The sequence below is a fragment of the Cyprinodon tularosa genome, unplaced genomic scaffold (assembly GCF_016077235.1).
Source record: "Cyprinodon tularosa strain WSP-4 unplaced genomic scaffold, ASM1607723v1 ctg330, whole genome shotgun sequence".
Taxonomy (NCBI): Eukaryota; Metazoa; Chordata; class Actinopteri; order Cyprinodontiformes; family Cyprinodontidae; genus Cyprinodon; species Cyprinodon tularosa.
This window is the reverse complement of record NW_024039042.1, coordinates 576,077-593,236: the sequence shown is the minus strand read 5'-3', so window position 1 is coordinate 593,236 and position 17,160 is coordinate 576,077. Positions and strand designations below refer to the sequence as shown.

Sequence of the window (17,160 nt, the reverse complement as noted above, 5' to 3'; positions counted from 1 at the left end):
TGAGCACTTTGGGAAGAAAACACAACGATAAATTTCATATACGTCTTACCTCTTTTTGTTTATTTTTTGTCTAGCACAAAATTTGTTTGTATTTTAGGTCATTTTACCAACTTGAGTTGTGTTGTAATCAACAAGTTGAACTTAATCCTTATAATGTATTGCTTAAGTAAAATAAAAAATCGCTTGACAAATTTTTATATACAACATGAGAACCAAGAATAGCTATAAGGAGTTAAATTAATAATTTGTATTAATTTGTCCAGATGTGTTATGTAAAACTAGTTTATATGAATATTAAAAAGAAGAAGAAAAATTACATCAATTAAATAAATGAAAATGTAAACAGTTCCAGGCCAGTTAGATTTTTTTTCCAATATTCCTTATTTTAATTACTGTTTTATTATGTTAGGAACAAAAATTTTGTATTTTACTAAGCTAGATGCCACATGAGTGTTTTCAAATTTAAAACATTGATGCCATGCATTATCAGTTCAGTCACGTTTTCTCTAACACTCTTAAAATAAAATCTAATGCTATTAAATTTGTTCAGAAACCATCTGTTCTGTCATCAGAATAACACTGCATGTAATCTTAAAGTAGATTTGGACGGCAAAGTATCCTGCAAAGATTTAAATCTCTCCAAGATGTTCAAGTTATCACAGAGAAATGGAAAATGTACAGTATGACACAGCACCAAGCCAGCCAGGATGTATTCATCCACCTAGGACAGCAAGGACCGTATTACTCCTGTGCAGATGCAGCTCAGGGGACTATGGTAACTTTGGAGGAACTAAATAGAGCCGTAGCTCAGGTAGAAGAATCTGTTCATACAGAAATCTATACTGCCCTCCACAGATCATATCTTAATGGGACAGTCGCCAGAGAAGGCTTTCTCATCAAGTGAAACTAAGATTTAACTGCTCTACATCCTGTGTTTTAGAAAACATGCACATCAACCTGAACACATCAGCTCCACTATGAAACAAGGTGGGAGCAGTATCATGCTTAGAGGATCTTCCTCTTGATGATAGATGGAGCTAAATACATGACAATAGGGAAAGATAACCTGTTATAGGTAAAAATAAAAACTGAAGTGGTGGTTCACCTTCTAGCAGGACAACAGTCTTCAACAAGCAGCAAAGCTATGATAACATGTCAGTTCTCAAGGGCTGGTGCTCTCCTTTAGCACACCTGAACCAATAAAAACCTGCTGTAACACTGATATTAAGCCATCCATGGAAATTGGTTCTGTTGAAGCATGGACAAATCAAAAACATGCAGGACTCTGGCCAATGAGGACTGGAGTCAGACACCCCTGGTTTAGATCAAAGCATATTTATGTGATATAATTGGCTAAAAACAGTCTGAAGCTAAATAAATAAACACAACGCACATATTTGGATTTTGAATGGGTCTTAAAACAGATTTCCTGAGCTTAGCCACTTTGTGTTGCTCGATTAAATAAGATACAATGAGTTTTATTGTTGTAATGTGACAAAACCGACAGTATTGGGAAACCCCTGCATCTTAACATGAGTGAGTGGAACATTTGGTTTGGGCTCCAGAGGATAACTCTTAAATTATTTATTTTTTCCATCATCTGGCCCTCAAACTCATCCCATCTGTAATGGACATTAAACCAGAGAGAGTGCTGCACAAATTTATCTTAACCATTTAGTTCTTCTGTGTGAAGGAAATGATGACATTAATAGAGGGGTTATCAAATAACGTAACTGAGTCAATTTGCACAAAATCAACATAACCCTCAAACTGAGGTAGCTAAATGGTTCCAGGCAGCCATTTACTATCCCATTACCTCTGTGTTTTAATGTCTTGTTTGAGACAAAGCCTGAGTGAAAAACTCTCTCTGAGATGTTAACGCCACACCCACTTTGCCTTAACCTTCATTCACCCAGAGATGTCTACTTACTTGCAACCTTCCTCTTCCAGCAAAGCTCTGCTCTACATTCAGACTGTCACAACTGGGAGTTTGCCAGCACAACCAACCACAGACTCTGCTACTGGCCACTAGAGCTGGGGAGGGTTACTTTGCTCAAGGGCACCTTGAGTATCTGCTTTTTGGGGCGCCAAGTATTCTCATTACAGCCTAAACAGCAGCTGGCCCCAAAGCCAGCTCCCCGTATTTGTTTGTATGTGTATAAATTGTCACTTTTTGCACAAAAGACACAAGGATTCCCCTCAGAATCAATCGTTGGACACAAACGGTCACAAAAAGAACAAAAAGGGGAGATATAGAGCAGGAAAGTGGACAAACAAGACAAGCAAAGAGAGAAACAGAGGGAGGGAAGCTCAAAGGGGAGTACTTGAGAATGCAAGAAGCGCAAAAAGGAAAGAGAGCAGTCCCAACACTCTGGTATGAGCAGATATTATTCATGGAGAAGACATGAATGCACCCTCAAGTGCAATCCAGAGCCACCTGAGAATACACGAACTCAGGCGATGCACAAAAACATATACACACAAAAATCTATCTGCTACAGAAATATACTGTTCAGAAACTCACAAAAAAGCTTGCCAATATCTCCAAATAAGTACAAACACAAAACCACGCAGCATAAACACAAATACACACTGAGGGAGGAAATACTGTAAGCAGAGAAATGTGTGAGAATGTGTAGAAACAGTCTGCAAGAGTTACTGTATGAGAGGATTACGGGCAGAGGCAGAGTGCAAGAATAATCAAAGGAAATATGGACCAAAGAGGCAAAAAGTGAGAAACGAAGAGAAATGTGCCTTAGTTGTTTTCCATTTAAACTTTTAAAATGCAGTGATGCAATTCTTTCATTTAATTTTCTGATATCTAAAATCCTGATTAAACAACTTCTGAGAATCTAAAAAACTAAAATGACTGATGTGTATGATGCAGGAGAACGATGGTGTGCTGGTAATTTACAGACTAACAGAACAACAACTTTAATTAAGCATAGAAATTAAATGAAACAAGGAATAATGATGCAGAAAGGTTGAACGACTTCTGAGGATTTACGGGACGGATTGTTACTACCATCAATGTTCTTCAAAGCCAAAGTGCTACCCAGTGAAACAAGATCGATCACAAAGAAACAGGGTTTTTCACACATCATGTCTTGTACTTTTTTTTCTTTAAAAACGGAAAGGATTTGAAATGTGCTTAATTTCCACATCGTTTTGCGTTCGTAAAATGAGCTCTCCTTTGTTTGCAGTGTTTTTCATAGAACCAAATTCTAGTCAGGGCCGAATTTTTGCACTTTGGTGTAAAAAGACTCCAAGGTTGAATGTAAAACACAAGTTGGATATAATGCAGAAAAGTAAGGTGATAGGGAAAAACAAGCATGTAAAATGTGAAAAATAGGGAGAAATAAAACGGTTAAAAGATAGAGGTTCAGGTCTTTAACTGTGATGACAGATAAAAAATGGGGAGGAAGTGAGTGGTGGGCGGGGAGACGACATGAAGTAACAGATAACACAAAGCAAACAATGAAAGTGACAGCTTTGCTCCAACTCTGACTCTGGCTGACTGTTGTTTCATTATAATCTCATAACTGTCACATCCTGGAGGGACAGAGAAGGAGAGGAGTAAAAGAAAGGGTGACAGAGGAAGGGGAAATTTATAAAAGGATCTACATGTGGCTCATCTAAGCGGTATTCAAACCAAAGGAGGCAAATAGAGACAAAGGCTTACAAAAAATAACTAAAAGTATCTGTTACAGATTTTATAAAATATCAAGATGCTTGATTACGCCTCTAAAAATGTGCAAGAACGTGAAATAAATTTACTATGTTGCAGTGGCATAATGTTAGAGAGAAAGGATTTCAAAAATAAACCTTTTTTTACCTATTTTATTTACTTGAACAGAAAAAATAGATTAATGATTGTTTATATACTAAAAACAAATGTGGCCATAAAATAGTAATGGAGAACAGGACCATCAACAAGCCGGAAACTGGAATGACATCACCTCAGGAATTACATCACTCCCCTTTCCCAGTTATAAGGTATACCAAATGCTCTAACAAAGAGCAATGTTGTTTAGAGCCTGGCCCAAAGGTGCATTGAGCAGGATGGTCGAGGTTACTGCCAGGGGGTGCAGGAAAGAGTTGCATATTAAGTGTACAAAGTGTCCTCAAAATCAATAAGATGCTCCAACTGTTAATGCTTTAAAATAAAGCTTTCCTGTCCTGTTATCACCAACATTAAGGCCTGAACACACTGGTTGCATATGACTTTTTAATCTCCCATGAGTTTTTTTTTCAATGTCACACTGATGCGTCTGTGGCACCCAAATTTCCCACATTTGCCCCGGACAGATTATGAAAGGTTCTATAAAGCAAAGTCAGATTTAATGAGTCTGTGCAGCATATCTCAAACCAGAACAGATAGAGAATGATTATATGCTATGCTTACATTAAAAACATAATGAGATCTACATCTAAAGAAAAGGAAAACACAGCAATAAACGTCATGCGATGGTTTATATGCTGACTGAGGCAGTGAGAGGTGATTCTCAGAGAGAGATCTGGAAACTTTGTCGAAGTTTTTCATTATTTTTGCACAAGTCTGTCCTGCTTACTATATACGTGATGTGCGACTCCCAAACTGATTATTTTGCAGATGCGATAAACAGATTTTATTTTGTTATTTTGTATTTTCCACCAAATTTACTTTGTAACCGAGTCTCCCTGTCAGACCATAAAATAGCCCCTAATGACTGGAAAAACTTGTGCTGAAGGATCTGTGGCATCCTCTGATTTTTATGTTTTTCTCATCCAACGTCCCAAAAAATGTGTTTATCTGTCATCAGAAACTATTGTAAACTGAGCTTTCCTAAGTTTTTAGCCTGTGTCCCATAAAGCAACCTGACCTGTGACTCCAGCTGGTGACATAGTTGAGTCATTTACCAAGAAATGTCAATCGGTATGATGACAGAACACACTTAACCAACAGCTAATTTATTCCCATCCTTATCTATTTATAAGTATTGTCTTGCTTTTCTCCTCACATTTCTAGAAAATATCTGCTGAAATCCTAGCAAAACGTCAAGGCACCACTAGTGATTTTATGAAACAAAACTGTTTCTAAATGGAACGTTTTTTTAAGGCTTTTTTAAACCAATCTTTACCTGAAGCGGCAACAAATTTGTCCACACCTGTGTTTCATCTGCGCTCTGCTTCACAGTCTTTTGTTATGTAGATATAAAATTATAGGCTTTGACAAAAACAGTGTATCTTTATCTGTTCCTATTCTTACTCGCTCTACTCACCTCATTTACACACTCTTCTAAAACACACACTTCTTTATTGAAACAACTCTTTATGTTCTCATCCATTCTGCCACTGACATTGGCACTCACGTAATGATCATTCAAACTCATTTATCATTCTCTCCCATTCTGATCACTAATTTATTCCCCTTCACGATGCTTTTCCTACTTTCTCACTTAATCAAACACTTTTTTTTCCTTGTTTAGTCATGCAAAGTGACACCAAAATGAATATTTATTAGCCAATATCGCCACATGTGAAGCTGCTATTAAAGAAAAACTGTGTTAATAGGATAGCACGTCAAACACATTCCCAAGCAACCTCTCCTCCACTGAACACTAACAGAACAATAATCAGATCTTCAGAGCAGGAATGTTGCACTCATTTCCTTTTCTGGAGCTTATTTGGTCTCTAGGCTTTGATGTCTGACAGTAGAGGGGCCTGTAAAGCATTAAGGTAGCTGTGTGTTGATGCTAAACCCAACACATGCAAAAGAAAGCTTCTTTAAAGGCACTTTAAGAAAGAAAGCTTTGATTTAAAAAAAAAAGGTCCTGTGTGGTGTCGATAGCATTTAATCAGCTTAAAACATAAATTCTGTTTTATTTTCAGTGCATGAAAAGATGGCTGTTCTACAAATCAGTGAAGTCATAAAGGCTACTGATCTCAAAAGGCTTTCTAAACTGTATCGCTCTACATTAAAATGGTTAATCAGAGATAACATTTCAGTCAGTATCTCACGAATAAAAACAGTTGATTCTATGAAATAAAAGGAAAATTCTTGCTTCTAAATAGAGTTCCCTTAATCACATAAAACAGTTGTGGGAATATGGGCTGTATTTTGCTCAGATCCTGTCAATCAATTATGTTTGCAGAGCAGTGAAATTGATCACCCCCACAGCCCCATTTATTTCACCAAAGAAATTGGAACTACATGTCCAAAATAAAAAACATTATTAACCACACAAATGAGTGTGTAAATATGATTACATATTCAAAATGTACAGCAGCTATAATCTGAGATCCCACACATTTGCAATATTTTCAAAATTTGCTTGCAGAACAAAAACCTCATCATGCTTCACACAGATTAACTGTCTTAACTGTCTTTCCACAAATAATAACTAGCATCATTCTTAATTCAATGCAAAACATTCTTTTCATTATTGGTAAACATTCAGCTTCAGTTAACCAAATTGAAGAAAACAAAGTAGCTTCCATTAACATAAGTCTAAAAGTAGTAAGGTACTCCATATACACCCCCTTCACCATTGTAGCATTCCTGATAAAAGTGTGTCAAAAAGGCTGACAATTAAATATTGTTTTTGGTAACTCTTGCCAACCTTCCGAAACTACCGTGCTAAAATCAATTTCTTAAAATCAATCCTTTTCCAGCCTTTTTGTCTCATTTATCATAATTTTAAATTCTCAATGCTGAAGTATATATGTATATCAGCAAGTTCAGTTGTTTATTTTTTTGTATTAAACATTGTAAAACATTGAAAAATGAATAAGAATATGTCTTGCTGGACTTCTTTCCCTTTCCAATTTCCGTATTTCTCTATTAGCCAGACAAATAAAGTTGTTTCAAAATCAAAAAAATCGCACAAAATCTGACCAGTTTAGGTTCAAATTAAAACTTTGTGTTAAGAAGTATTAGCGAGACTTATTTGAGAAGAAATAAACTTATCAAACATAATTTCTTTCCATTTCTGAATGAATGTAGTCATGCTAATGGTTTAATTTTTGTAAAAGATTTTTCCACCGCAATAAAATATACATTTAATTAACGTAAATTTACTGTTTTAATGTTCCTGGTATCTTGCATGTGGGTCAACAAAACCCACATCCACTTTCCATTACGTTTTAGAAATTCCACCACATGTTTTTTATAAATCCAATTTCTTCAAGAGAAAGCCTTGAAGAAAACTCTCATTCTCCAGCTTCAGAATCTATATTTTAACTGCGGTGCTTCACACCTTTTTTTTTTTTACTTGGATAAAGCTGTGGGGGAATCTAAATAACACACACACACAGAGTCCATTCCATATTTTCACACATTTTCCCGTCATGCTCTCTTACCTGTGACAGTGATCAGCATGGGAGCAACCAGGGGCCTGTTGTTATCCAGTTTTCGGCTCAGTCGGATCTCTCCGCTGGTGTGATTCAGAAGCAGAAGGTGAAGCTCATTGCCTCTGTCAGTGGTGTAGTACAGCCTGTCGGACACATCAGGGTCATGGGCCGGTACCCTGCCAATCACCCCGCTGGGAAAACTATTGGACCGGTTGGACACAAAGTTGTTGAAAATTATTTGAAAGTCCTGTAGGGTTGGCCGGTTGTCATTCTGGTCCACCAAGCGGATTCTGACGGTAGCCCTGCTAACTAGAGGTGCTGATGTGGCTTGGACTACAATTACATACTCATTTCGAGCCTCATAGTCAAGATCAATGAGGGAGGTGAGTTCTCCTGAAAAAATGTCCATTTGAAAGATCTCAGGGATATTGCCCTCAACAATTTGGTACATGATCTGCGCATTGGAACCCTCATCAGGGTCAGTGGCGGTGATCTGGGCTACCACAGATCCAACAGCACTGTTTTCCTTAACCAAAACTTCAAAGTCATCAGCAGGGAAGACAGGAGCATTGTCATTTACATCAAGAACTGTCACCTGGATGTGGACAGGGGTTCGTTGAGGGGGCACCCCACGATCTACTGCATAGGCTGTAAGCTCATAGAATGGAACACTCTCTCGATCCAAACGGCGAACAGTTCGTACGATGCCAGATGTGGGTTCGATGGTGAAATCTCCATCTCCATCCTCACCATTTTGGAAAGTGTACTGAACACGGCCATTAGCATGTGCGTCACGGTCAGTGGCCGAGATCTGTAGAACGCTAGTGAAGGGAGGAGCATCTTCAGTCACTGTCCCTTGATATCTAGGGCTGTGGAACTGTGGTGCATTGTCATTTACATCATTCACATTCACCTCAACATATGTTGTGTCCGATTTCTGTGGTATACCATTGTCTTTTGCTGTTATAGCTAAAGTGTAGGTCATTTGGTCCTCATAATCAAGCTCTGCCTGAAGTGTAATTGCTCCTGTGGCTGGATCAATGCGGAATTGGGGGATGTTGTCTTCAAGAAAGTATGTTATCCGAGCATTTTCTCCAACATCATCATCTGTGGCGCTAATGACAACCACTGTGCTTCCTGGTGGCCTGTCTTCATTTACACTAACAGAATAATGGGCGCTCTGAAAAACAGGTCGATGAGTGTTGGCATCAGTAATGTTTATGTGCACCTGGCAGGTGTCATAGAGGGTGCGGTCTGATGCAGTTACCGTTAGAACATAACGCCGCTCCTGCTTATAATCAAGTGGAAGAGCTAAGGAGAGAAGCCCTCCTCCTGATGCTGTACTGATAGCGAAGCGGTTTCTGGTGTTTCCCCCTGTAATTTGATAGGTCACTGCACTGTTTACATCTCTATCCACAGCCGTAACAAGAACTACAGTAGTACCAACGGCTGCATCTTCATTCAGGCGGGCATAGTACTCCTTTTGGAGAAACTCAGGGCGATTGTCATTAACATCCTTGACTGTGATGGTGACACTTGATGTAGCAGAAAGAGGTGGCATGCCATAATCTCTGGCTTCCACACCAAAGACGTAGTGTTCCACAGATTCCCTGTCAAGCATTGAGCTGACAGTGATCCAGCCTGTTGCAGAGTTGATAACAAAGGGTGTGTCAGAGCCAGTCCCTGTCAGCCTGTACTCCAGCCTGGCATTATCACCTGAATCTGTATCTATAGCCTGAACATGTAGGATTGAACTACCAACTGGGGCGCTCTCAAGTACAGAGGTTTGGAATGGTGTGGATACAAAGATAGGAGGGTTATCATTGACATCAGTAACCTGAACACTGACAATTCCAGTATTGTTAGAGAGAGGTGGTCGGCCATTGTCCTGGGCACGAACACGAAGTGTATACTCCCGCTCAGACTCATAGTCCAGAGGTGCTACCACCTGAATTTCACCTGTTACACTATCAATGGAAAACTGTCCACGGCTGTTACCACTGATAATGTTATAGTGAACAGCAGCATTGCTATCCTTATCTCTGTCTGTGGCACTCACACGCAGGATCTCTGAGTGAGGCCGAACATCCTCTTTCACTGCCACCACATATCGTTTTTCACTGAACTGTGGAACATTGTCATTTTCATCCAGTACGGTTATGAAAACCTTGACAGTGGAAAAGCGTGGACCTGGATCCTTCCCCTGGTCACTTGCTTCTACCTGAAGTGTGTAATCTTCATTTGTTTCCCTGTCCACAGATCCACGGGTTGTAATGAGTCCTGAACGTGGGTCAATCTCGAAGGCAGCTCGTGCTATTGCAGCAGATTCACCGATAAATCGGTAACGGATATTTGCATTGGATGGAGAGTCTGAGTCTGTGGCTCTCAATTGTAAAATTGGATAACCTTCTTCCACATTCTCCCTTATTGTCTCTCTGTATTCTGACTGCTCAAATATAGGAGAATGATCATTGCGGTCTGAAACTGAAATGGCTACCATTGTGGTTCCAGAGAGCCGAGGGGATCCATGATCAGTTGCTGTGACCCGAAAATAATGCAGATCCATATGTTCTCTGTCCAAAATCTGAGTGCTAGTGATAAGGCCTGTGTCTGGGTGGATGTGAAAGAAGTCAGATGATCGACTATTCATCAGTGGGCCCATTGAGTAGCTCACCCTACCGGCATCTCCTGCATCAGGGTCTGTGGCTGACATTATTATGACAGAGGTACCTGGCGGCTGGTTCTCTGCCACCTGTACTTGGTAGTTATACAGAGAGAAATGAGGGTGTCTATTGGCTGCACGTCTGGAACGAGACCATGGCATCAAAATCCTCCTCGCCTGTTCTCCCTGAGAGGTATCATCATCTTCCACTATTATCAGGCGTTCCAGGCTCCTCTCTCCCCTTGAAGTGTGTCTTTTCTCTGACTCAACCTCACCCCCCTCACTTTCCTGATGGCTTTCATCTGCTTGGCTTTCTCTCTTCCCTCTATTGCGATCAAACTGTGTGATGGTTGAGGTGCTGCTGCCCCTATTCTGACCCATCCCTCCCTTTTCCTCTTTTTCTTTCTGGCTAGCCTTTGTTAATCTTTTTACCCCCTCTTTCTCCCACTCCTCCTCTTCAGCACGTGGTTCCCTTCCACCCATCGGACGTGGGTCGCCCTCCCCCACCTGTAATTTTCCTCCCCAAGCAGCAGCAGCCACAGCAGCAGACCCCTCCAAGCCTTCTCCCTCCTTTTCAGAACCCCTCTGCCTTTCTTCTCCATTCCCCATCTGTGGCTTGTGTGACTGTCTGACACCTCCGGGCTCTAATGGCTCTTGATTACTGGATTTTAATTGCATAAGTGTGCCTCCACCTTGCTCAGTGACAGAGCAGTCACTAGAAAAGCTTTCAACACACCCGAGATCTGCTTGTTGCATGTCCCTGTGCCAAGATGATTTTTCCAAATCAGACTGATGACCAAACCCTTTACTCTTGCTGGTCTCTTTCTTTTCATTGTTGTTATTGCTGTTAGTGTTATATCTGCTCCACAAAAATGCATGCAAAGCTGTTGGTTCTGAAACCACCCCTTTTGCATTAGGGGAGTCAGGCTGGGGCTTATCCTGCTGTGTGGTCAGATTAATTTGGGAGAAAAATGAGACTGCTGTGTAATTAGGCTCCTTAAGGAGAAATTGGGGATTTTCAGCAACAGAGTAAGTTGTAACTGACACAGCACCAGGAAACTTGGTAGGCAAGAAAAAGCCTGAGTCACTAACAGGCTCAGCCCTTGGAGCTTCTTTAATTTTTGCAACACATACGTGAAGCTTTTCAGCAAATTTTATCCTCTTTGAATTATTATCTGCATCTGTCTGAACAAGCAGCATAATGGCTCTTTTGTTGGATAAAACCTGTCGGCCAAGCATCTCTGTGACACTGTTGAGTGCAAATTGGATGAGAAGATCCATCCGAGCCAGGCCTCCCTTGGGAGCCATAAAGAGAGGAGCCCCCATTTCTTTTCGGACCAAACAGCTAAAGCAATCACCAACAACCTCCTTCCTCTCTCCCTGGGTTTGACTGCTCTGCTGCATGGTTGCAGGCAGTAATTTCCCCCGCGTCACAAACGAAAAAACGAAATCATTATCCAGGTAATTAGACAAGTTAACGTATTTGTTGGCGTGGTCGACCCCTCCTCTTCTGAAATCATTTACATCACTACCATCACCCCTCCCTTCATCAGTGATTCTGGCATGCTTAGGTTTGGCAATCTCACAGCAAAAAAAGGAATTACGGAGGAAAGCCCCTCTGCACCCAGACACACTTCCATTATCACCCCTCTCTCTGCTGCTGTTTAGATTGGTAACATTGTACCTTCCCGAAGAAGAACAATTATCTGCCCTCCTGTCCACACAAGCTGAGCACCCACGTGAATCCCAAATCCTCTTGTTGCTGCTGTCCTGGTCAACTGGTTGCTGCTTGGTTTTATAAATCCAGCTGTTGCTGCAGGAAATAAAAGCCGATAACTGACTGATGTCTTCCAGTTTTGTTAGTCTGATACAGTCCAAAATGTTGCAAACTAGGTAACCTTGCCTGTTATCATGAGCGTCAGTATGAGGTAAACTGCATCCAGAAATAGGATGATTGCACCAGGAGGGAGCGGCTGGAAAGGAGCCAAGTGAAGGCGTGTTGGCTGGAAGGATGAATTGCTTGTTAGGGATTAGACAGTGGACGTGCCATGGAGCAGAGAGCCTCTTCACCTCGGGAGCCCCTCTGCTCACCTTTCCTCTCCTGTCGCCACTTCCGGGTGAGCTCAGCGGTCCGTGCACAAAGACTCTGTCAGCATCACGTTTGGCGAGGTGTGGCCTCTTCGCCGACCACCACTTTTGCACGCTTTTTTTAGTCCTTTGTATTGCCTTTTTCTTGCCGTTTTGAGCCGGCAAAGAGGTGAAAGCAGGTGAAGCGGGAGGGGAAACAACGCCCTTTCTCCCCATCCCGCCCCTATCCACACCCTCATGCGCGCCGACGCCATCGGAGTTAAAGATGCTCGTAGTGCAGGAGAGCAAAAGATGAAAAGGTGGTGATAAAGAAGCCCGAGGGTGCTGCAATCCTCTCAGTCTCCTCACATCCACTTGATCTGTTCCCAAAATCCATCCTTTGCGCTGCGCTCCGGTGCATCCCGTGTGTCCCCGCACTACAGTCCACCTGCTCCAGTGGGTGTCCCAGCTCCCCCTCGGTACTCCGCCTGCTTCCTTACACTGATGCTGCTGGCGGTGGTGGTTTACTTCACCGGCGTCTCGATCGCAGAGGGCAGGGGTCCATCTGCTGGGAGCCCCTCCTGTACTCACCGGAGTGAGGGCTAACAAAGGACCGAGGAGAAGCAGGTGGAGCGCCAGAGATGAGAGCAGGAGCGGGGTGAAGCCCGTGATAGGTGCAGCCATTTAGTCTCTTCCTTTCTCCGTATCTCTCCTCTCCCTTCTCCACCTCAGACTATCCTTCACCTTTCTCTCCAGAGTGCGTTTTCACTTCCCCTTCTCCACCTTACTTCTCTGCCCCCTCGTTCCGGTCCGGCTAGGTGGCCAGTTCCTGGACCGCCAGCACCACCCGACACCTTCCCCCAAGCTCCCCAGGCTCCCCCGTCTCTCTGCCGTCCTGGTGAGTTGGCATCTACCCGCTGTGGTCCGTGGAGCTGGAGGCGTGAGCGTTAGGATCGGCGCGGCGGCGGCGGCAGCATCTCTCCTCATTCACATCCAACATGGCTCACACACTCACGATGACTGGCGGGCTGAATCACACACTATCTCTGAGAGTGTGTGTGTGTGTAAGAGAGAGAGAGAGAGAGAGGTGGTATGAATGTGCAGCATCCATCCATGCGCACACACCATTACGCGCTCCTCCATCTCTCCTCCCCTCCCCCTTTTGCTTGCATCTCCACCCTCTCTCCTTTTTCTCTGTAAATGCGTGGCCCTGTAAGCAGGGATGTTACACAGCACCCGCGGCGGCCGCTATCCCCACAGCTGGAAGAGTAGGAGGAGGGAAACACATCCACATCCCTCACACAGTCATCACCTTATATGAAGCATGACCATTACAGATAGGCTAGCCATAGGCTGGGACTGTAAAGGGCAGCATGAAGAAGAGCTAAACTCACAGATATATTTCAGGATACTGAAGTGATGAGAGGGTATTCCCTGAAATATAAAGAAATTGTAAATCAAAGCAGATATTTTGGGCTGTTTTCTTTTGATTGTTCTCATTTTTATGCTCAGTAAAGGCACACCGTGAGTTCACCACGATTTATATCGGTTTAAATAATGTAGAAATGATGTAATCTGCTTATTATACTCATGACTAAGTCTTCCTCACACAGAGACCTAGGCTCTCAGATTTCCTCTGGGATTCATATATTTCCTGTGTGCTATACGATATCCAGCCAACAGTGCCACAATGTAATGAATCAATAATCTTATTTTTTAATCCTCGTAAAATTTCTATTTTAATCACTAATTCAATTTAAAAAGTGAATTTCATTTAGTGCTGTTTAAAAAAAACAACAAACAGCACTATATGAAAAGATGCCACAGAAGCCTCTATCTTGTTATCTTTCCGCTTATTTTCTAAGGTAACTTCTGTTTTTGCCTTTTGTGTCATACTTAAGATTACCAAGCACATTATTCTGCAGATATTAAAATGCAAAGGAAACTGAAAAAAATTAGAATCTTATTAAACATGAATTTTATTTCTTTAGGAGAAAAGAATCGAGACACTTCTCAGAAGAAGTTGGAAGTGAAAGACGCAAAACTAAAAGCGATTTTGAAATCCTTGAAAGGTTTGTAAAATAAATTAAGCAAAATGAAAAAATACACACTGATATATGGCCTAAAACTGTTTCATCCATTTTGTTTATTCACCTACTGGGAAGGACAATGGGCTTAGAAGAGAAAGGAAAGGGAGATTGCTTAGTTGCTCCAATTCCTTTTTTAAGACTGAAGCTAACTTCAGATTAATGGATAATTTTAGGTGCTGTCTCTTCCAAAAGCACTGATAAGCTTTATGGAGGTATTGATTTCTTTTTGCAGCATGAATTGGTGCCTACCAGTACTTCCAAAAGTACCAATACGTACTTCTGTGATAATAGTGTCATAGTGCTTAATTAACCAGATAATTCACCTGGCCTGAATCCTGCACCCTTACAGCTAGTACTTGGGACCAAAAACAAGACCACAAAATAAGTCAAGGCCACTATTGAAATTACCTTCTGCTAAACTTTGGCTGAACCAAAAGTTGATCTTCTACATGCTATGTTGAAGAAGAAGAGTAGATAATGCAAATATTGCATGACCAAGTACTGAGGGGAAATACTCTACAGTATGGGTCTTTAACTCTGATCCTCAAGACGTACTGACCTGCATGCTAGAGATGGTCTTCTGCTCCAGCTCACATGAATCAAATTAATACTTGATGTCTACTGAGGCCTGATAATAATCCATTTATGTAGAGGCAGAGAAATACCCAAAACATGCTGGGCAGTGGATCCTGAGGAACAGGAATGAAGATCCCTTCACTTTATGAACATCATTTTCAGCAGGCCAACATATCTGAATTAAGGCAAGTTTTTAATGGTCTTAAGTCATTTTCTAATTTGCTGTCAGTCAGATTAACCTTGTTGTGTCCTTTTGGCTGCTCCTTTACTTTATTGTTGCCACTGCAATTCATTATGACTTACTTATCCAACTTAGCAAAGTTTTTGTGCCAAATATTATTACATCTGCAACCAGGAAGACTAACCCAATTTAGGAAAACGAACACTTGAATTAACTCTATATATTATTAGAGATCATACATTGTATAAATCATAAATATGATTAAAATCAGACTATTTTCAATAGTTTCCAATAATAGATGCCACGTGGGCAAATTATTTAATATATAATTAATCAATATTGTAAGATATTTCAATTATTAAATATAATTTTTTACTATTAATAAATACTGTTACTGTTTCTGTACCTAAGTGGACTTGAGAACATATCTAGCTGCTAAAACCCTTATATCACCCAGGTCAGCCTACACAACAGACCAGTGACCTGACCACACAGCATTAGCTCCGCCCCCTGAAAAAAGCAATGGCTCAAAATGACTGATCAGTGATGTTTTCTCCTCCACACCATAGTAGCCATGATATAATAAAACCGTTTTTTTTTTGTTTTTTTTTTTTTTTTTTTTTTTTTTGGAAATAAAATCAGCTTTTTGGACATATTTAAATATGTGTATGCCTGATAAAATATCACTGTAATTAATTGATTATGGTTGTAGTTAATCTTATTTTTATGTATTTGCCTATTTGAAATTTTTTAGCAATCTGGAATCTCCATTATAGTGTGCCTCCAAAATGTAGAAAGGATTAGTAATGTGATAATTACAGGCACAGGCAGGCAATCCGACAATCATCCCAGTTTAACACTAATTTGCACACGGCTAAATGAGCAGATCAATTTCCTGATAGTTGTTGGGAAGGACTGCATAAAAATCGCGTTATGCAGATTTTTAATCCCTATATTTCCTCCAACATTCACTCGTAATCTTCCAATTCAATACCAATTTATGATGCTGTCTGGGTGGTAAACAGTTTCTAATGAAACGGCTCAAAATCAATGTAAGCTTTTTTTTTCATGGGTGAGGGGGGGAGGTAAGGATGGCATGGAGATGCCATCAGAGCCTGGAGGAACAGCCAAATCTGCGCCCACGGCTGGACAGCTATGTCTGGACATGCACGCGCACTTCCAATGTGCTATCTTGATTTCTGTCTGTGCGTTAAAGAGAAGTTGTGTGCATTTTCTAAATAGGCTCAGAGGTGTAGCCAGAAAATTTTTATAAGGGTGGCCAGGCACCACTGAACACTGAGGAGTAGGGGTGGGTATTGGCAAAGAAGTCACGATTCGATTCGAATCACGATTCACATGCCACAAATCGATTCTATCACAATGCATCACGATACTTGAAATATTGCGATGCATTGCGATATTTTCACTGAACACTGTAAGAAAAAGATACAGCCCTTACCAGTGGCTGACTGGCTGTGTGTGACCTGGATAGTGTCTTCAATTGATACATAACTGAAAGCAACTGAATTCATACATACTGTAGCTGTATATATTGAAAAGACTTTTGGAGGTGTTGCCAAGAAAACAAATACTGGACACAAATATTACTATTACTGGCGTGGACACACTGACAAAAAGATCTTAGGATTCATCAAACTTATAATAAGGATAAACAGTACCATTTACATGGCCTCAGTGGTCCTATTGCAAATTACGTGCATCATATCAATTTCATTTTTACCTTCTTTTTTTTTTAAAGCCAGAATGCATCAAAGTATCTGACTTGAAATGTGATGGAGCCGGGGGGCGAATTTTCTCAGTCTCCTCCATATTTTGTTCACAAATGACTCGTCTCAGTATCCCGCGGCCGGAAATGCTTGTGACACAAAGCAGCGGGCGTCAACACATCCGCAGCGACATCTGCTGGACTGGAAGTTGTATTCCCCCTGATTTGGCTGATGTGCGCCAACCATTAATGTATTTTATTTGTTCTTCCTTTTTTTTTTATAATCGATTCTTGCCTTCAAGAATCGATACAGTAGATCACAAAAATTAGAATCGCAATGCATTGATTTGGCGATTATTTTGCACACCCTTACGGAGGAGTGGCCAAAAGCAGATAGATGCCAGAACCTCTGGGTCAAGCCAAAGATAAGACTTACTATACTTTCCTACAGCCTTTGCTAAAAAAAAAAAAAATAGATGCATATATTTAAACATCCATGCTTTCTAGATAAAAGGTATGGTGGATA

General features: G+C 41.0%; 1 protein-coding gene across 2 annotated transcripts in view; it reads right to left on the bottom strand.

The window, feature by feature from the left end:
- celsr3 (cadherin, EGF LAG seven-pass G-type receptor 3) overlaps positions 1-13,125 on the bottom strand; it is a 153,726-nt gene extending 140,601 nt beyond the window's left edge. The window contains exon 1 of one of the 2 annotated variants that reach the window (XM_038293860.1): positions 7,342-13,125. In XM_038293860.1, coding sequence (XP_038149788.1) covers positions 7,342-12,745 — 5,404 coding nt within the window. In that variant the 5' untranslated portion in view covers positions 12,746-13,125. The remainder of the gene's footprint in view (positions 1-7,341) is intronic. The other variant, XM_038293861.1, reaches the window with a different exon arrangement.
- Between the last annotated feature and the right edge of the window lie 4,035 nt (positions 13,126-17,160).